Raw genomic sequence first — 14,521 nt, forward strand, 5'->3', positions numbered from 1 at the left:
ACCAGTTGCCTGCAATTTTTTGTCTAATGAATTAAGTACATTTTCACTGTAAGTGTAGATAGCCTTCTCAATATCAGAACCTTTTAGAAATCCAAACTGTGACTTTGACAGTATGTTATTTGAGATAAGATGGTTATAAAGACGACTGTACATTACTTTTTCGAAAATTTTTGAGAATGCCGGCAACAGTGAAATTGGACGGAAATTTGATGCTATTTCTTTATCTCCCTTCTTAAACAGTGGCTTAACTTCAGCATATTTCAGCCATTCGGGAAATATTCCACTGATAAACGACTGGTTACACAGATAGCTTAATATGTTACTTAGCTCAGAATCACATTCTTTAATTAACTTTGTTGATATTTCATCATACCCACTAGATGTTTTTGATTTTAAAGATTTTATGATGGACATTATTTCTGTTGGGGTAGTGAGGGTCAAATTCATATTATGGAAGTTACTTGAAATGTCTGGTCTAAGGTAATCCATAGCAGCATCTACCGAACCTGACAACCCCATCTTTTCAGTAACAGTTATAAAATGTTTGTTAAAAAGTTCTGCAACACTATACACATCTGTCACCAATGCATCATTTACTCTTAATGCTATTTGTTCCTCTTCATGTCTGGTTCTACCGGTCTCCTCCTTCACTATATCCCATATTGTCTTTATTTTGTTATCTGATATGACTATCTTTTCCTTGTAATATATTTGCTTTGACATCCGTATTACAGTCTTTAATATTTTGCAGTATTTCTTATAATGTGCTATAGCATCAACATTGGAAATGTTTCGGATTGACAGATACAGTTTTCTTTTTGTTTTACAAGATACCCCTATTCCTCGAGTAATCCATGGCTTCTTTGTAGACTTTGCTCTAACCTTGGTAAGTTTTGGGGGAAAGCAGTGTTCAAATAAGGTAAGCACTTTATTAGCAAAAATGTTATATTTTTCATTCATGCCATGAGCACTGTAAACATCAGTCCAGTGAATGTCTCTGAGGAGTGTCCTAAAATAATCAATTTTTGGCTTACTGATTACCCTCTTGAGCTCAGATTTAACAGATTTTATATCCTGTTCAGTATTAACATTTAACAGAAGGAACTGCATGTCATGGTCTGAGAGGCCATTGACTATTGGTTTTGTAATATAATTTTGTTCATTTGACTTTTCTATAAAGATATTATCAATGGCTGTTTGTGAGCAAGTGGTTATCCTAGTGGGGAACTTTACTGTGGGAATTAAGTTGAATGATAGTGTTACTAACTCAAATAGGTTCTTATTGGGAGAGTCTTTAAGGAAATCTACATTGAAATCACCAGCAACCACTATTTCTTTGTTTTTGGTTGTTAAATGGGCCAGTACAGCTTCAAGGTGGTTTACAAACAGATTAAAGTTACCTGCAGGTGCTCGATATACACTTAATATTATGAAAGATTTTTTGTGAAAATCTAATTCTGTTGCACATGCTTCCATATGCTGTTCTAGGCAAAATTTATGAATGTCTATGTTCTTAAATTTATGACAGTTCCTGATGAATGTGGCAACTCCTCCTTTCTCCATTTCTGATCTACAATAGTGAGATGCTAACCTAAACCCTGTAACACTTAAAAGTTCTATACCAGTGGTCACATGATGTTCAGAGAGGCAGATTATGTCAGCTGGGTTTGAAGACTCTAATTCATCTATGCAGATAGTTAATTCATTAATTTTATTTCTCAGTCCTCGAATATTTTGATGCAATAAAGATAGCTGACATTTCACATTGACTGACTTAAAATTGGATGGAGTTAAAATATCTGCTGACAGTTGAAAATTCTTAACCAATGGCTGTTTATGTTGATGTAATAAGCTGGAATTATGTTTTTTGATTTCTTTCTCAAACTGAAGGTTTGTCTCAGTTCTAACCTCTCTTAAAATTTGTTTTCTTTCTGTCCTCCCTACCCTAAAAAAGGGTCTTTTCTGAATCCTATAACCACTGGTATTTTACCACTCATGACAGCGCCTCCCCCCTTTAACTTTCCTGCTATTTCCCCAGCCAATTTACCCTTCCCCTTCCTGTTGAGGTGAAGGCCATGCCTAGTATAATCCCACCTACTGACAGAATCAACATGAACCACACCAATGTGTGACCCCGCACCCGACATGAGCAGCCGTTCCAGCTCCAAATTAACTCTCTTGACAGAAGAGTTCAAATGAGGTCGGTCATGGCGCCCAAGAACAGATACAAACTCAACACTGGTATGCCTCGATGCTGATGCAATCTTCGCCAGGTCACACTCTATGCTGTACCCAGGATCTCTGTCAATACTGTTACCTGCCCCACCCACTATAACCACGGTGTCTTCCTTAGTGAAATCTTTGCAAAGTGATCCTAAATCCTCTGTCACCTGCTCCAGACCAGCACTAGGTTTAAAAAAATTGGTGACCTGGTATTCTGATCCTAGTTCATCCTGCAAGAGTTGGCCAACACCTCTTCCATGGGAACTACCTAACAACAACACTTTCTTTCTCTTTACTGATTTCCCTACATTCTTACTTTTCAATTTGCTGCTGAAAGTTTGTTGTGCCCTGTCTACACCTGTAACTGCTTGAGGCTCACCAGCTTCTAACTGAAGCAACAGGTCAAATCTATTTTCCACATTCACCATAAAGCTGTCAGACAAAGTTCTAGGCCTGTTCCTCCTGTTGCCTGTTGCCACTTCCCACCTCTCTTTACCCTTCTCCCTCCTTAACCTGTCAAGATCTCCTCTGGCCTTGTCTAACTCAGCCTGAAGGGCAGCAATTTTCCCCTCCTGTTCCAGTATCTTCCTATCTCTACTACAAATCCTACAAAACCACTGATGAGTCTCATTTACTTCCCCTATTCCCACGCCACTACAGTCACCCACATGGAAAAAACTACAGCACCCATCACACCAAAGCCCCGACCTAACAATTCTACGGCAAGTCAAGCACTTTTCACTCATGATAAACGTAATAATTTATTAAGAATAAGTCAGTTAAATTACAGATAAACACGAAAATATGGTTACACAAATTTGGCCTATACGCAACTGTGTGTAAACAAAAACAAAAGTGCAAAGTTTCTGAAACAACAAGTTAAACTTTACGCTACTTTCCGGAAATGCTAGTTAAATAATGAAGAGGTACGCTAAGTTAAATTGCTGGAGAGAGCAAGGAACAACTAAACGAAATTCTATAGATTTGCTGCAGCAGAACGTAAACAGAAAATACGACTGTACGGTCTTTTCGCGTTTTCTGCTATATTACGTAATGAGAAATGAAACCTTTAATGGTACACTTAAACGGCACACTAATACACTTATTTACCACGTAATCAGTACTAATCTATGTGTTTTATAATCTAAAATAACTTATCTTTACGAGAACACCAAACCTCGCGCTAGTCGCTTGGCTGCAGGGCTGCCAACCTTCAGTGTAAAAATCTTTTTGTACCTGGGAGAATAAGAAAAAAAATTTATCTTGTGCAAAAAAGTTTTATTCAATGTAAAAATTTAAATTATTGCATGAATTGTGGTTTTTAATACCATTTTCCATATAGAATTTGTTATGTCTCTAATTACTTTACAATAACATTAAACTGATGAACTTTGTTTGTTAATACATCAAGTCAGTGAAATGTCTGAAAATACTGTCTTTGAGTATGCAAGTCATGCACTGGGAAGTAACAGAGTTTTCACACATCTCCTTGACTAACAAATGACTCCTCATCTTTTAAAATTTTTGTGTTTAATAGGTCTTGTTATTCTTTTTAAAACTCAACTGAATTCCTTCTAAATAAAAAACTTTACCTGTGTGAAATCTAAATGATTGCTTACTTTTACTATACACATTAATTGCAGCATGATCTCCTGGATTCAGAAGAGTGCCAAGTGGTTCTTAATTTCCATCAAATTCTTTGTCCTCTTCCTAAGACACACTCCTGGCTTCAGAAGAGTGGCAAGTGGTTCTTAATTTCCATCAAATCCTTCGTCTTATTCCGAAAACACAACCTCACATTTTCAATTAGGCAAAACACAAGTCAGATTAAAGTACACCTTAAAACTGAACTTTTGGTTAACGAAACAGAATTGCAGATTTGCCTCCCATGTACTTAAACTGAAGCAACTCAATTTAGATTGGTATTTATAGATAAAGTTCGAAGTAAGCAAATTCAGCACCACATCCAATGTTTGTCAAAGAATGAACTAAATATGAACTGAAAGCGTCACCAGCTTCGAAATTCATAATGTACTTGTTCGATTTGTTCACTACCAACCTTGGTAAACAAATCTTTGGATGATATTCCCATCTTTTTCCAACATGATAGCACAGAACATTTTTTGGATGTTTCATTTCTATTCACCCCATTACTTCGAGTCACTCTATTTTACAGTAATGAAAATATAATAGCAATATTGCAATAAATAAATGATTTTTTCATCTACATGTGAGCTTCTACTTCTTGTAGTAGAATATTTCCAACCTTATTCTTTAAATTCTTGTATTTCACATGTTCTAAAAATACTGCTGATGGATAGAAACAGTGAGCTAATACGAATGAGCTTAGGGTTTTACTGAAAGGTGAGAGTGATGAAATTATTTTACATGGAAGCGTATGGTAATTTTTATTGCACTGTTTGTAATGGAAGTTTTAAAATCTGGGGTCACTAACTGGCCATATAACTTATCTTTTGCCTCATATGAATTTCATAGATATTGAAGTTTTTATTTACACTATCAGCAAAGCCACATGGCTAGCATATGGACAAGGGAGGAGATGTGCAATTTAATAGAGCTAACATAGCAAATTTTACAACTGTCCATTTTGTAGACAAACTGTGTGACTTGCGTGCCAGATACAGCTGACTATTGCCCCTGGAGATCTATGTGGGCGCAAATCATGATCAGGAGCACATTCAGTGTGAGACACCAACACAGTCTTATTTATAGAGGGATTAACACACTGCTGTGAACATTGTTACTGTCTGACAGTTGGATCAATAATAGTCCCCCTAGTAGTGAGAAAGCCAGCCATAAGATTAACGTTTGTTTTTAATTATTCTTCTACTTAATTAGAGAAATAGTTATTACATTTTTGCGTTCCAGGCATTAGTAAACTGTCAAGAGACATGAATGAACGTGAAAGAAGTGTAAATGAAGCTAAATCACACTGATTTAATGACATAAGCTACAACTTATTCACAAAGATACGCTTTCGTATGTGCATATAATTGCAGCTTACTCTGCGAAAAACAAGAGAATATAAACATGTATTTCTTGCATGAGAAGCATATGCCTGGTTATTGTCATTTTATATCATTAGAGGCACTTCTCTTGAAATGAAACAATTTTGTTTGGAGTCTAATGACATGCACATTCTTACACTTCACTAAACTTACCAATAGACGAATATTTTTCCAAATGTTATTACTATTGCTACAATAAGCGAATGTGTTGAAGACTTTGCATTTGTGGCTGAGGTATAGCAACAATTGTGGAATTGGTTTCTTCCATGTTGGAAAACAGTTTTATTACTTTTGACATTTTATCGTCACATCTGTATGGTTTTCCCTTCAGTTACACTTGTAGTGATTCTTTGGTACTTTAAATAATATGGGCATTACACTCCATACAAGCTTCCCATGTTCCACATCGACTGATTTAATTGGAAGCGCAGTGATGAAAACTTCACTTTATCAGTTAGATATAGAACTTATACCTGCAAAAGGTGAAGTCTTTCTGTTGTTTACTAATCTTATTTTGTTCTTAAAAGAAAACGACATTCTCCAGTAACTAAATATATGTAGCTTGCGAGATTAACGTAAATAAACTGTCCCATAATGTACCGTTTCATATATCCCAGGTTCTGTAGGAAACTAAAGCAAGACAAATGTGGTGTCATTTTTAGGATTCTGTAACTCACTAGCTAAAAAAGTAACCTTTACAGCATCTATTTGCTGTCTGTTTGTCTGCTCATCCGTTAAGATACCCTTTTCTCAGAAATGGGTAGTGGTATCAAGTTGAAATATATGTCAAATACTATGGTCTATGCAATCAAAAGATACAGCCATTTGTGTGTCGTATTTCAATGGTCGCAAACTCACTCATCAAACCCTATGGGGTTACTTCCCGTTGATCTAGAATCATAAGATTTGGCAGTATTTTTCCTTTATTTCGACTGTGAAACAATATTCTGCTTTAAATTGCAAAAAAAACCAAAAAAATCGAAAACGCATTGAATAAAATGTTGAGGCACATGGCAGAACATACATGTGGAATTTGTCTGATGTTCTCTCTGTGGCACACAAAACACAGTTGACAAATCAGTCTGATGGTTGGACTGCTGGGGAAAATAATTTTTTGGCTAACTGTTCATTTTAATTGGGTATTAAATAATGGCAATACAAGTGAAAGGTTATCAATAATCATGATAAAAATGTCAGGTCATTAATAATGGTGATTAAAGTCACTCATCATTAATTTCACTTTGTGAATTTGTAATCATATCACATAAAAAATATTTTTGTTCCATTTGTTGTCCATCTGTTTTTCTGTTAAGACACTTTTTTCTCAGGAACGACTAGGGGTAAAGCTGAAATTTATGTCAAATATTAATGTCTACAGTCTCTTGGCAGTGTAGAGTATGTAAGCTTCTAAGTCAATGCAATCAAAAGATACAGCCATCTGTTAAGACTCCCTTCTCTCAGGAATGGGTTGAGGTATCAAGATGAAATTTATGCCAAATACTAAGGTATATAGTCCCTTAGCGGTGTAAAAAAGTTAAGAACCTAAGTCATTGCAGTCAAAAGATATGGCCATTTATGTCGCATATTTTGATACTCGCAAACTCACACAAAAATCTATAAATGAGCTGTTTATATACATAACTACATTTATATGGAACACTCACAGTACAAGTTGTACATGCACCTGTCCAGGTTTTCTTAGTTTTTGCCAATTTTTGTGAAACTACATTTCCTCCCTAATGTAAAAAATATGTTACAAATCAATACAAACAATACTATTTGCACTCATCCGATATTGTTTTTAGAAGTCTGGCATCTGTACAACTGGAGCGCTGCTGTAGCAGTGTATAATAAAAATGAGCAGCAGTGTCATGACTGTGTTAGATTGTGGCACCAGCTCTTTCCTAAGTGTGAGCTAACCACCAATAATTCATGTCTGCCGCTCTTAACAATGAGAAACACATCCAGTGCAAGGACAGCTTAACTGAATTGTTCACTATGGGCCAGTTGTACAGTCTTGGGATAAACCCAGGGCTTGCTAACTGGGGAATAGGCTAACCATGGGTTAACTTGGAGTATGTGTTGCAGATCACCTTTTTATTCCTTGGGTACTTATTCCCAAAAAATCGCTCATGTCCAGTTAAGTTGGCAACAACTGAAGAGCACTCTGGGTATTTTCACGTAAGTCATTTTATATTTACTTTATCGTCGTCTGCATGAGTGATAAGTGTTCCAGGTCGCAAAAATTTTCGCTTGTGGCTACTTTGAGCCTGGCAGATACTGTAAATCAGTTCAAGAGTATAGCAGAAAACATGAAAACAGCTGCAGTCTCATTCAATGAAAATATTAATGCAAAATATTCAACTAAATTGTATATGTATAACGATCTATCTTGAACTTAATTAAATGATCAGGAACTTGTCATTTGGCCAGTAAGAGACCTTTCTAGATTTCTGAGTAAAGCATAGGAAAAAGTATGCAACAGTTTACATTCACAAACAATTTTACATAGATCGACAGAGTAGCTACAACAGACGTTTGATTATTATTACTATTTTATTTAAACAAAGAAACACGTAAATATTATGCACAAAAAAGGTAGCACAGGCTATAAATTGGTGGTGCCCCATATGTGGAACGTAAGTTCCAAATTGTGTACAATGAACACACAGTTTGATAAAGTTGTCAACAGAAGGACGCCACAGTCAGTTCAATTCAGATTCAACGTTTTCACTCGATAGTATTCCATAAAATGTAGCTGTATGGTAGATCGTGAATTGTAAGTAGGCACATAAATAGAGGCAACTGTGAAAAGTGGTCTGCTTTGTGAAATAGTTGGTCTTTTCATTCTCTCCGATAATCTGTGACAACACAGAAGTCATGGAGATTGATTTGACTGAAAAGTATGAAGGGTGTTACTGGCTAGCTTGCTGTTGTATTTACATTTTAAATGATAAATTCAATTCAGCAGCAATGGATGGTATAGAGAGAATACCCTTGCTGAATTATTGAACACTATTTGTGCATCCACATATGCAGTCCTTGGGTACATGTAAACCATGTAGCTATGGTGTGGTGTTTATTAATTGTGTTGAGTTTATATATGAAGAAAAAGATGGCAACATTTACAGTAAGCAACCATTGTCTTTTTAATAACCCTGGGGTAGAAATGTACCCAAGGCACTATTGAACTGAAGGCTGCTGTTATTATATCTCACCATAAATGTTTGAGGAACTCTCTCATACCCAATTTTGGCAATGATTTCTAGCACTTGCATATAATCTAGGAGGGGAAGGCAAGTAACCAGATGTGTGACACCTTTGCTGTGTTCTTCCTTCTTTTCTTGTCATCTCAGCTTAGAACTGCCAGTTTTGTTTTCATAATAAAAATACCTGTTCTCTAATCTGAAAGAATTAGCAGAGTTGCAGATGGTGCTGCTTCAAAATTAGCTTGACAAGACCCAGAGAAAGGAGAAAGAACTGTATTGGTTACAAAAAAACTGTCTCTTGTGCATGTTGTCCAGTCTCATACACAATATTTTAACAATTGTGCAGGCTGTCCCCTTACCAATACTAATGAAGTCTCCAGTAGACAGAAAGAAATCACCAGAGGCAAAATATTTGAGTGTCTGCAGCAGCTGGTTCATGGTGGAACAGTCATTTATGAAAGAAAGAAAGAAAAGAATGGCATGGGACAATTCAAGAGCAATTTAGAAACATAATTAGCCAGCCACTCCTTCCTCTGTTATGGTTATGTAGATTCAATAACTAAAGATTCCTATTGGCTGAATGAAAATTACCTATGTTCTTGTAACACAGAGATAATTACTTTATGATAAATATGTATGTGGCTATGTGGATAATACTAATAACTGAGAAAAACAACTGTCTGCTATGGCTTTCTTTTCTTTAAAAAATGGATTCTCCTAATAATTTTACTGAGTTAAACTTAGCTTGAGTAAACAAAAATAAGTGACATGTTCATGGGAATAATGCTAGGTGGTGGACAACTTTGTTGCTCTGAAGCACTCACTAAAGGATGGAAAGTTATCGTCCCAGTGGGAGATAAGAGTGAACAAAATTCTATATTATAGATTTGGCTCAGTGAACTAGGGACATCAGTGTGCTATCAAACTTCTTGTTACATTAAATGATCATAATAATTATACTTCACACAAGTGCAATATACTTACTTACTGAAGTAAGTATATTGTACTTGTGTAAAGTAACATTTTTCTGAAATCGATCGCTTATTATGACTGTTTAATGTAACAAAAAATTGAGAACACACTAATGTCCCTAGTTTACTCAGCCAAATCTATAGCAGTAAGTACTGTTCACTCTTATCTCTGTACAAACCTTTTGTTACAATAAACAAACGTAATAAGCCATCAGTTCAGAAAAATGATACTTCACACAAGTACAATACAAGGTATTTCAATTTAAGTTACCTTCTAGTAGTTACAGTTTGACATAAAGAAGCATGCTGAAAATAACTTGACATTCAAGGAAAGACAGAAACTTAGCAGGCACTCCTTCCACATCCCACGACTACACAGATTCAATAACTAGATTCCTGTTCTGCTCTTATAACATACAAATACTGCTATTATTTTATGATAAATATGGGTGCGCTTATGTACTGATATTGACAACTGAGAAATAAGAGGTACATTGCATAGCTGGGGAAGCATCAACCTTTTTTTTTTTTTAAAAAAAAAGAAATAACAGGTACATTGCATAGCTGGGGAAGCATCAACTTTTTTTTTTTTAAAAAAGCAAACTTTCTTCTTAATCTTATTGTGTTAAACTTAGCCTGAGTAAGAACAAATAGTTCTTTAGCTTCAGTGAATAATTGTATTTGGTAGACAATGTTCTTGCTCTGATGCATTAATGGGCCTGTGATCCTAATATTTCCACCAAAAGGTGGAGAGTTGTTCTGACACTGCTGTGGTGTTAACAAAAAGAGGCATTCCCTGTTGAAAACACAGTGGAACAATATTTTTTGTTATTAATGTAACTGGGACATTACTGACTTATCAAAACGTTTGGCAACACAAAAATCGATATTTCGTCAAAAACAAAAGATCTGTTAATACAAACAGTTCACATAAGTGGCGTGGATTTTCGATTTGGTTAAGTCTATTATGGCTCTGCCTGCTAAATAAAACGAAACAGTCCTTTTCACCGGTCGGTGTGGCCATGCGGTTATAGGCGCTTTAGTTTGGAACCGCAAGACCACTACGGTCACAGGTTCGAATCCTGCCTCGGGCATGGATGTGTGTGATGTCCTTAGGTTAGGTTTAAGTAGTTCTAAGTTCTAGGGAGCTGATGACCTCAGATGTTTGGTCCCATAGTGCCCAGAGCCATTTGAACCATTTTTGAAGTTCTTTTCACTACTACAGCAATGGTAACACACGCCAGATAAACAAGACTATTTTTGTATTTATATAAATAACACGACAGAATTCACGAGGTATTGATATCGAATGTTTATTGCTACAAATAAACAGTAAGTCATATGCTCCAGTTGCCCACGTACATGATTGACGAGACAGAGTACGGCTTCCTTTGATAAGCAAAACCTGGGTATAAATTCGGGATCGGCGTCGTCTCTCTTTCTTTCCTTTGCACATTCTCACAAACAGCTCTGCCAAAATCTCATCTTCGCTGCTTGCATCTGTCACTATCCCTGCTATCTTTGAAAGTTATTCCCAGGCTACGATTGTTAACCTGCCAGAAATCGCCAGTTAAGTTACCTCGAGTTTATTCTCCGGTTAGGCGTTATTCCGGGTTCGTTCAACGCGTTTATCGCGCTATTCCGAGAATAGAGTTTAACCGGCTGCTAACCGGAGGCTGTAGAACTGGCCCTATCTGTGGCACGCATGCACCGAAGTTTGACGACGTATCGAACAGTGTCGCGTTGGTCGATAGCTATCGACCAGTATCGCGCAGCCGGCGCAGTCGACGGTATCTGCGCCGGCGGCGGCGTTGTGAGGCGTGTTTGGACGCAGACAGTGTGTGCGTAACAGCGGCAACCTCGTTCGGCGTCGGTAGGCGCCGCGACGCGAGATCTCGCACGTCGTGCAGCATGGGCCGCGTTCGTACGTGGAACATCGCGATTGTAGCTGCCGTCGTCTTGTTGGAATGTGGCGGTTTTTCACAGGTAGGAACGCACTTCTCCATCCACACTACATGTTTGTTCACAGTACTGTATCTGTGATGCGAGGTAGTCGTACGATAACAGTTAAAACGTTTTTTATCTTGTCTGTACTCGCTTGAGAATTCCGTCGTTTCAGACCTTAGTCACTTCTCGTTCCTGTCTACAATGAAATTTATACTCCCCAGCTTACTACATAGTGGTACTTTCGCTGTATCATACAATAAGATTTCTTCCAGTTCCGCTCAAGAAAAACACATGGGGAGAAAAACTGGTTGTACCTCCATATGCTGGCGCTTATTAGTCTAATTTCTTCTTCACCGGCGCCGCGGAAACGCTATGTAGGGGGAAGTGGGGGGAGGGCTGATAACCGTAGATTTTGCTCTGAAAACTGAGTTCTGCAATTACAGCGGCTGGTACATACCGAAACTTTATTTCGAAACGATGTTTCGGAGTAACTCGCCAGAGATTGTTTCGAAACGAAAGTATTTATTGCTGAGAATATGAACTCAAGCATTCTTTCACATGTGCTGAGGCTCAAAGACAGCTCTGATTTAATAAATTACTGAACAGTGTTTATAGTGATTATGAAAATTTGTCGCGACTGGGTGGAAGCAGAATTTCAAAATGGAATCACGATCATTCACAGGATCTGAGCTAAATTGTTGAAAACTGTGTTTAGTAATCACGAAACACGCTGCTGTCACCACTTTATAACTGGTGCCTACTACCTACAGTGTACTTAACTGTGTGGCATGGTATTTTTATATTTTATTACGTCTAATTATGTTAGGTAATAGGATATTAACTGAAAGAAATATTTACAAAAACTTCTTTTTACATTCAATTAAAAGAAAGGTCAGCGTTGGCCGTAATATTGATGATTTATTGATAGCAAAATCGATTTTCAATCACATAGTGATCATCTTCAGTGCTGTGGTGTTCAAATTAAACTCATAGACACTGGTATCAAGTTATCAGTAACCAAAACTGAGAAGCGATCACAATTATTTGTCATCAGTGGCGTAGTTGTACAATTCTGGCCTTTTTCTCCTACGTGCGCGCAATATTTTACATTTATTTACGTTCAGGGACAACTGCCAGAGATTGTACCATTCATCAATCTTCTGTAGGTCATTTTACAAATCGAAACCGTCTCCTGAAGTTGCTACTTTCTGGCAGACAACAGCAGCATCTGCGAACAGTCTTAAAGAGCTTCCTTCGCTTTCTACTACATTATTTATATATATTGCAAACAGTTGCGGTTCTGTCACACTTCCTTGGAGCACTTCGGAAGGTACCTTTGCATCTATTGATTTTGTTCATTTAAGAGCGAAATTTGAGTTCTATCTGCAAGGAAGTCCTGAATCCAGTTGCAAATCTGGTCCGATGTTCGGCAAGCTCGTGCTGTTTTTCACTAAACGTCAGCACGGGACGATGAAATCAAGGAACACGGCATCAACCTGAGCGCCGTTGTCTACAGCGCTATGGATCCCATGGAGGAACAGAGCGAGCTGAGTTTGGCAAGATCTGTTTCCGGCATCCATGATGATTTTTAAGGAGGAGAATTTGATTCTCCAAAACCGTCATAATTGTTGAACGTAAAACGTGTTCCATAATTCTACAACAGACTGACGTTAATGATATAGGCCTATAATTGTGTGCATCTGTCCTACGACTCTTCTTGAAAACGGGAATGACATGCGCTTTTTTCCAGTCGCTAGTTGCTCCAGCGAACTACGATAAAGTGCTGCTAGAAGGGAAACAAGTTTATTCGCATAATCTTTGTAGAATCTTACAGGTATTTCATCTGGTCCAGATCCCTTTTCTCTACTAATCGGGTGCAGTTGTTTTTCCACTCCGCGATCAGTTATCTCAATATCTGCCATTTCGATGTACGTGCGCTTATTGAAATGAGGGATCCGCAGTGAAACAATTTCCGAAGAACGAGTGCAGTGTTTCGGCCTTCTCTTTGTTATCTTCCGTTTCCGTGCCTGTATGGTCACATACTGACTGAATAGATGATTTCCATCCGCTTACTGATTTTACATAAGACCATTACCTCTTAGGGTTTTCAGTCATATTGGTTGACAACGTTATACTTTCAAAGCCATTGAACACTTCTCTCATTGATCTTCTTACTCTTGTTTTCGTTTCATTTAGCTTCTGTTTGTCTGCTAGGTTTTGACTTCTCTTGAAGCTGTCTTTGTTCACTTAGCTATTTTGTAACCCGGCCATTAAACGACGGTGGCTCTTTTCCAATAATTCTACTGTCTTACGAAAATAATTATATCTCTCTCGCAACCGCAGCGGTCGTCATTAGATTATTATCTCGACACCACAAGATCAACTGTAACAAATATAGATTTGTTCCACAATGGGTCATGGTAATGAACGAAATAACCAAATCCGTGTTTGCTTATTTTTGTTTATGATGACTTAGCGTCGATTTTTCCATACGTATTCTATTATTCAAAACTCAAGTCCTGAGTCGACAAACCAATCATTTCTACGAACAATAAGAACAAAGAGAGGAATAGCCAGAATTCGTACCTCTCTTGCTAATTCCAGCCAAGAAGAGGTGCGACGAAAGACTAAAACAGACGCTGCGACATGGATTTGCACCGGCGGTATAGATAATGTCTTGCACGGTATGATCAAGAATAGTATATAGAGATGTAAAATAATGATTAGTAAAAAAATTCGTAACAAAAATTCCATAAATTGAAGCAAAACTGAAATGGATTCTACAACTGTCAGAACCGATAGCATCGGATATATGAGTGTGATTTTGCTGTCAGACGGGCGACATTGTAAAACATGCAGATACTCTCTGCATTCAAATTATTACTAGTTTTTGACATAGGCTAGTAAACGAGAAGAGCATCTGGGACTGAACGCTAGTGAAGTACTTCATAACACGTGAGTCACTGTGGATTTTCATTTTCAAGGAAAGCAGCGGCTACTGACGGCGAAATAGTTTTGAGATGTCACGACAAATGTCTTTACTGCGAGTCAATATCCGTTACGTGTTCCGGATTTCTTAACTAATAGGCCTGTCTGTGTGGTCGGATGTTGGGGTAGGATGGAGTTAGTTCGGTCTGCGAAG

General features: G+C 37.5%; 1 protein-coding gene across 1 annotated transcript in view; it reads left to right on the forward strand.

The window, feature by feature from the left end:
• The first annotated feature begins 11,281 nt into the window (after positions 1 to 11,281).
• LOC124802937 overlaps positions 11,282 to 14,521 on the forward strand; it is a 581,822-nt gene continuing 578,582 nt past the window's right edge. Inside the window, exon 1 of the mRNA XM_047264022.1 lies at positions 11,282 to 11,418. Coding sequence (XP_047119978.1) covers positions 11,344 to 11,418 — 75 coding nt within the window. The 5' untranslated portion in view covers positions 11,282 to 11,343. The remainder of the gene's footprint in view (positions 11,419 to 14,521) is intronic.

Source organism: Schistocerca piceifrons, chromosome 6 (genome assembly GCF_021461385.2).
Source record: "Schistocerca piceifrons isolate TAMUIC-IGC-003096 chromosome 6, iqSchPice1.1, whole genome shotgun sequence".
In the NCBI taxonomy this organism is placed as follows: Eukaryota; Metazoa; Arthropoda; class Insecta; order Orthoptera; family Acrididae; genus Schistocerca; species Schistocerca piceifrons.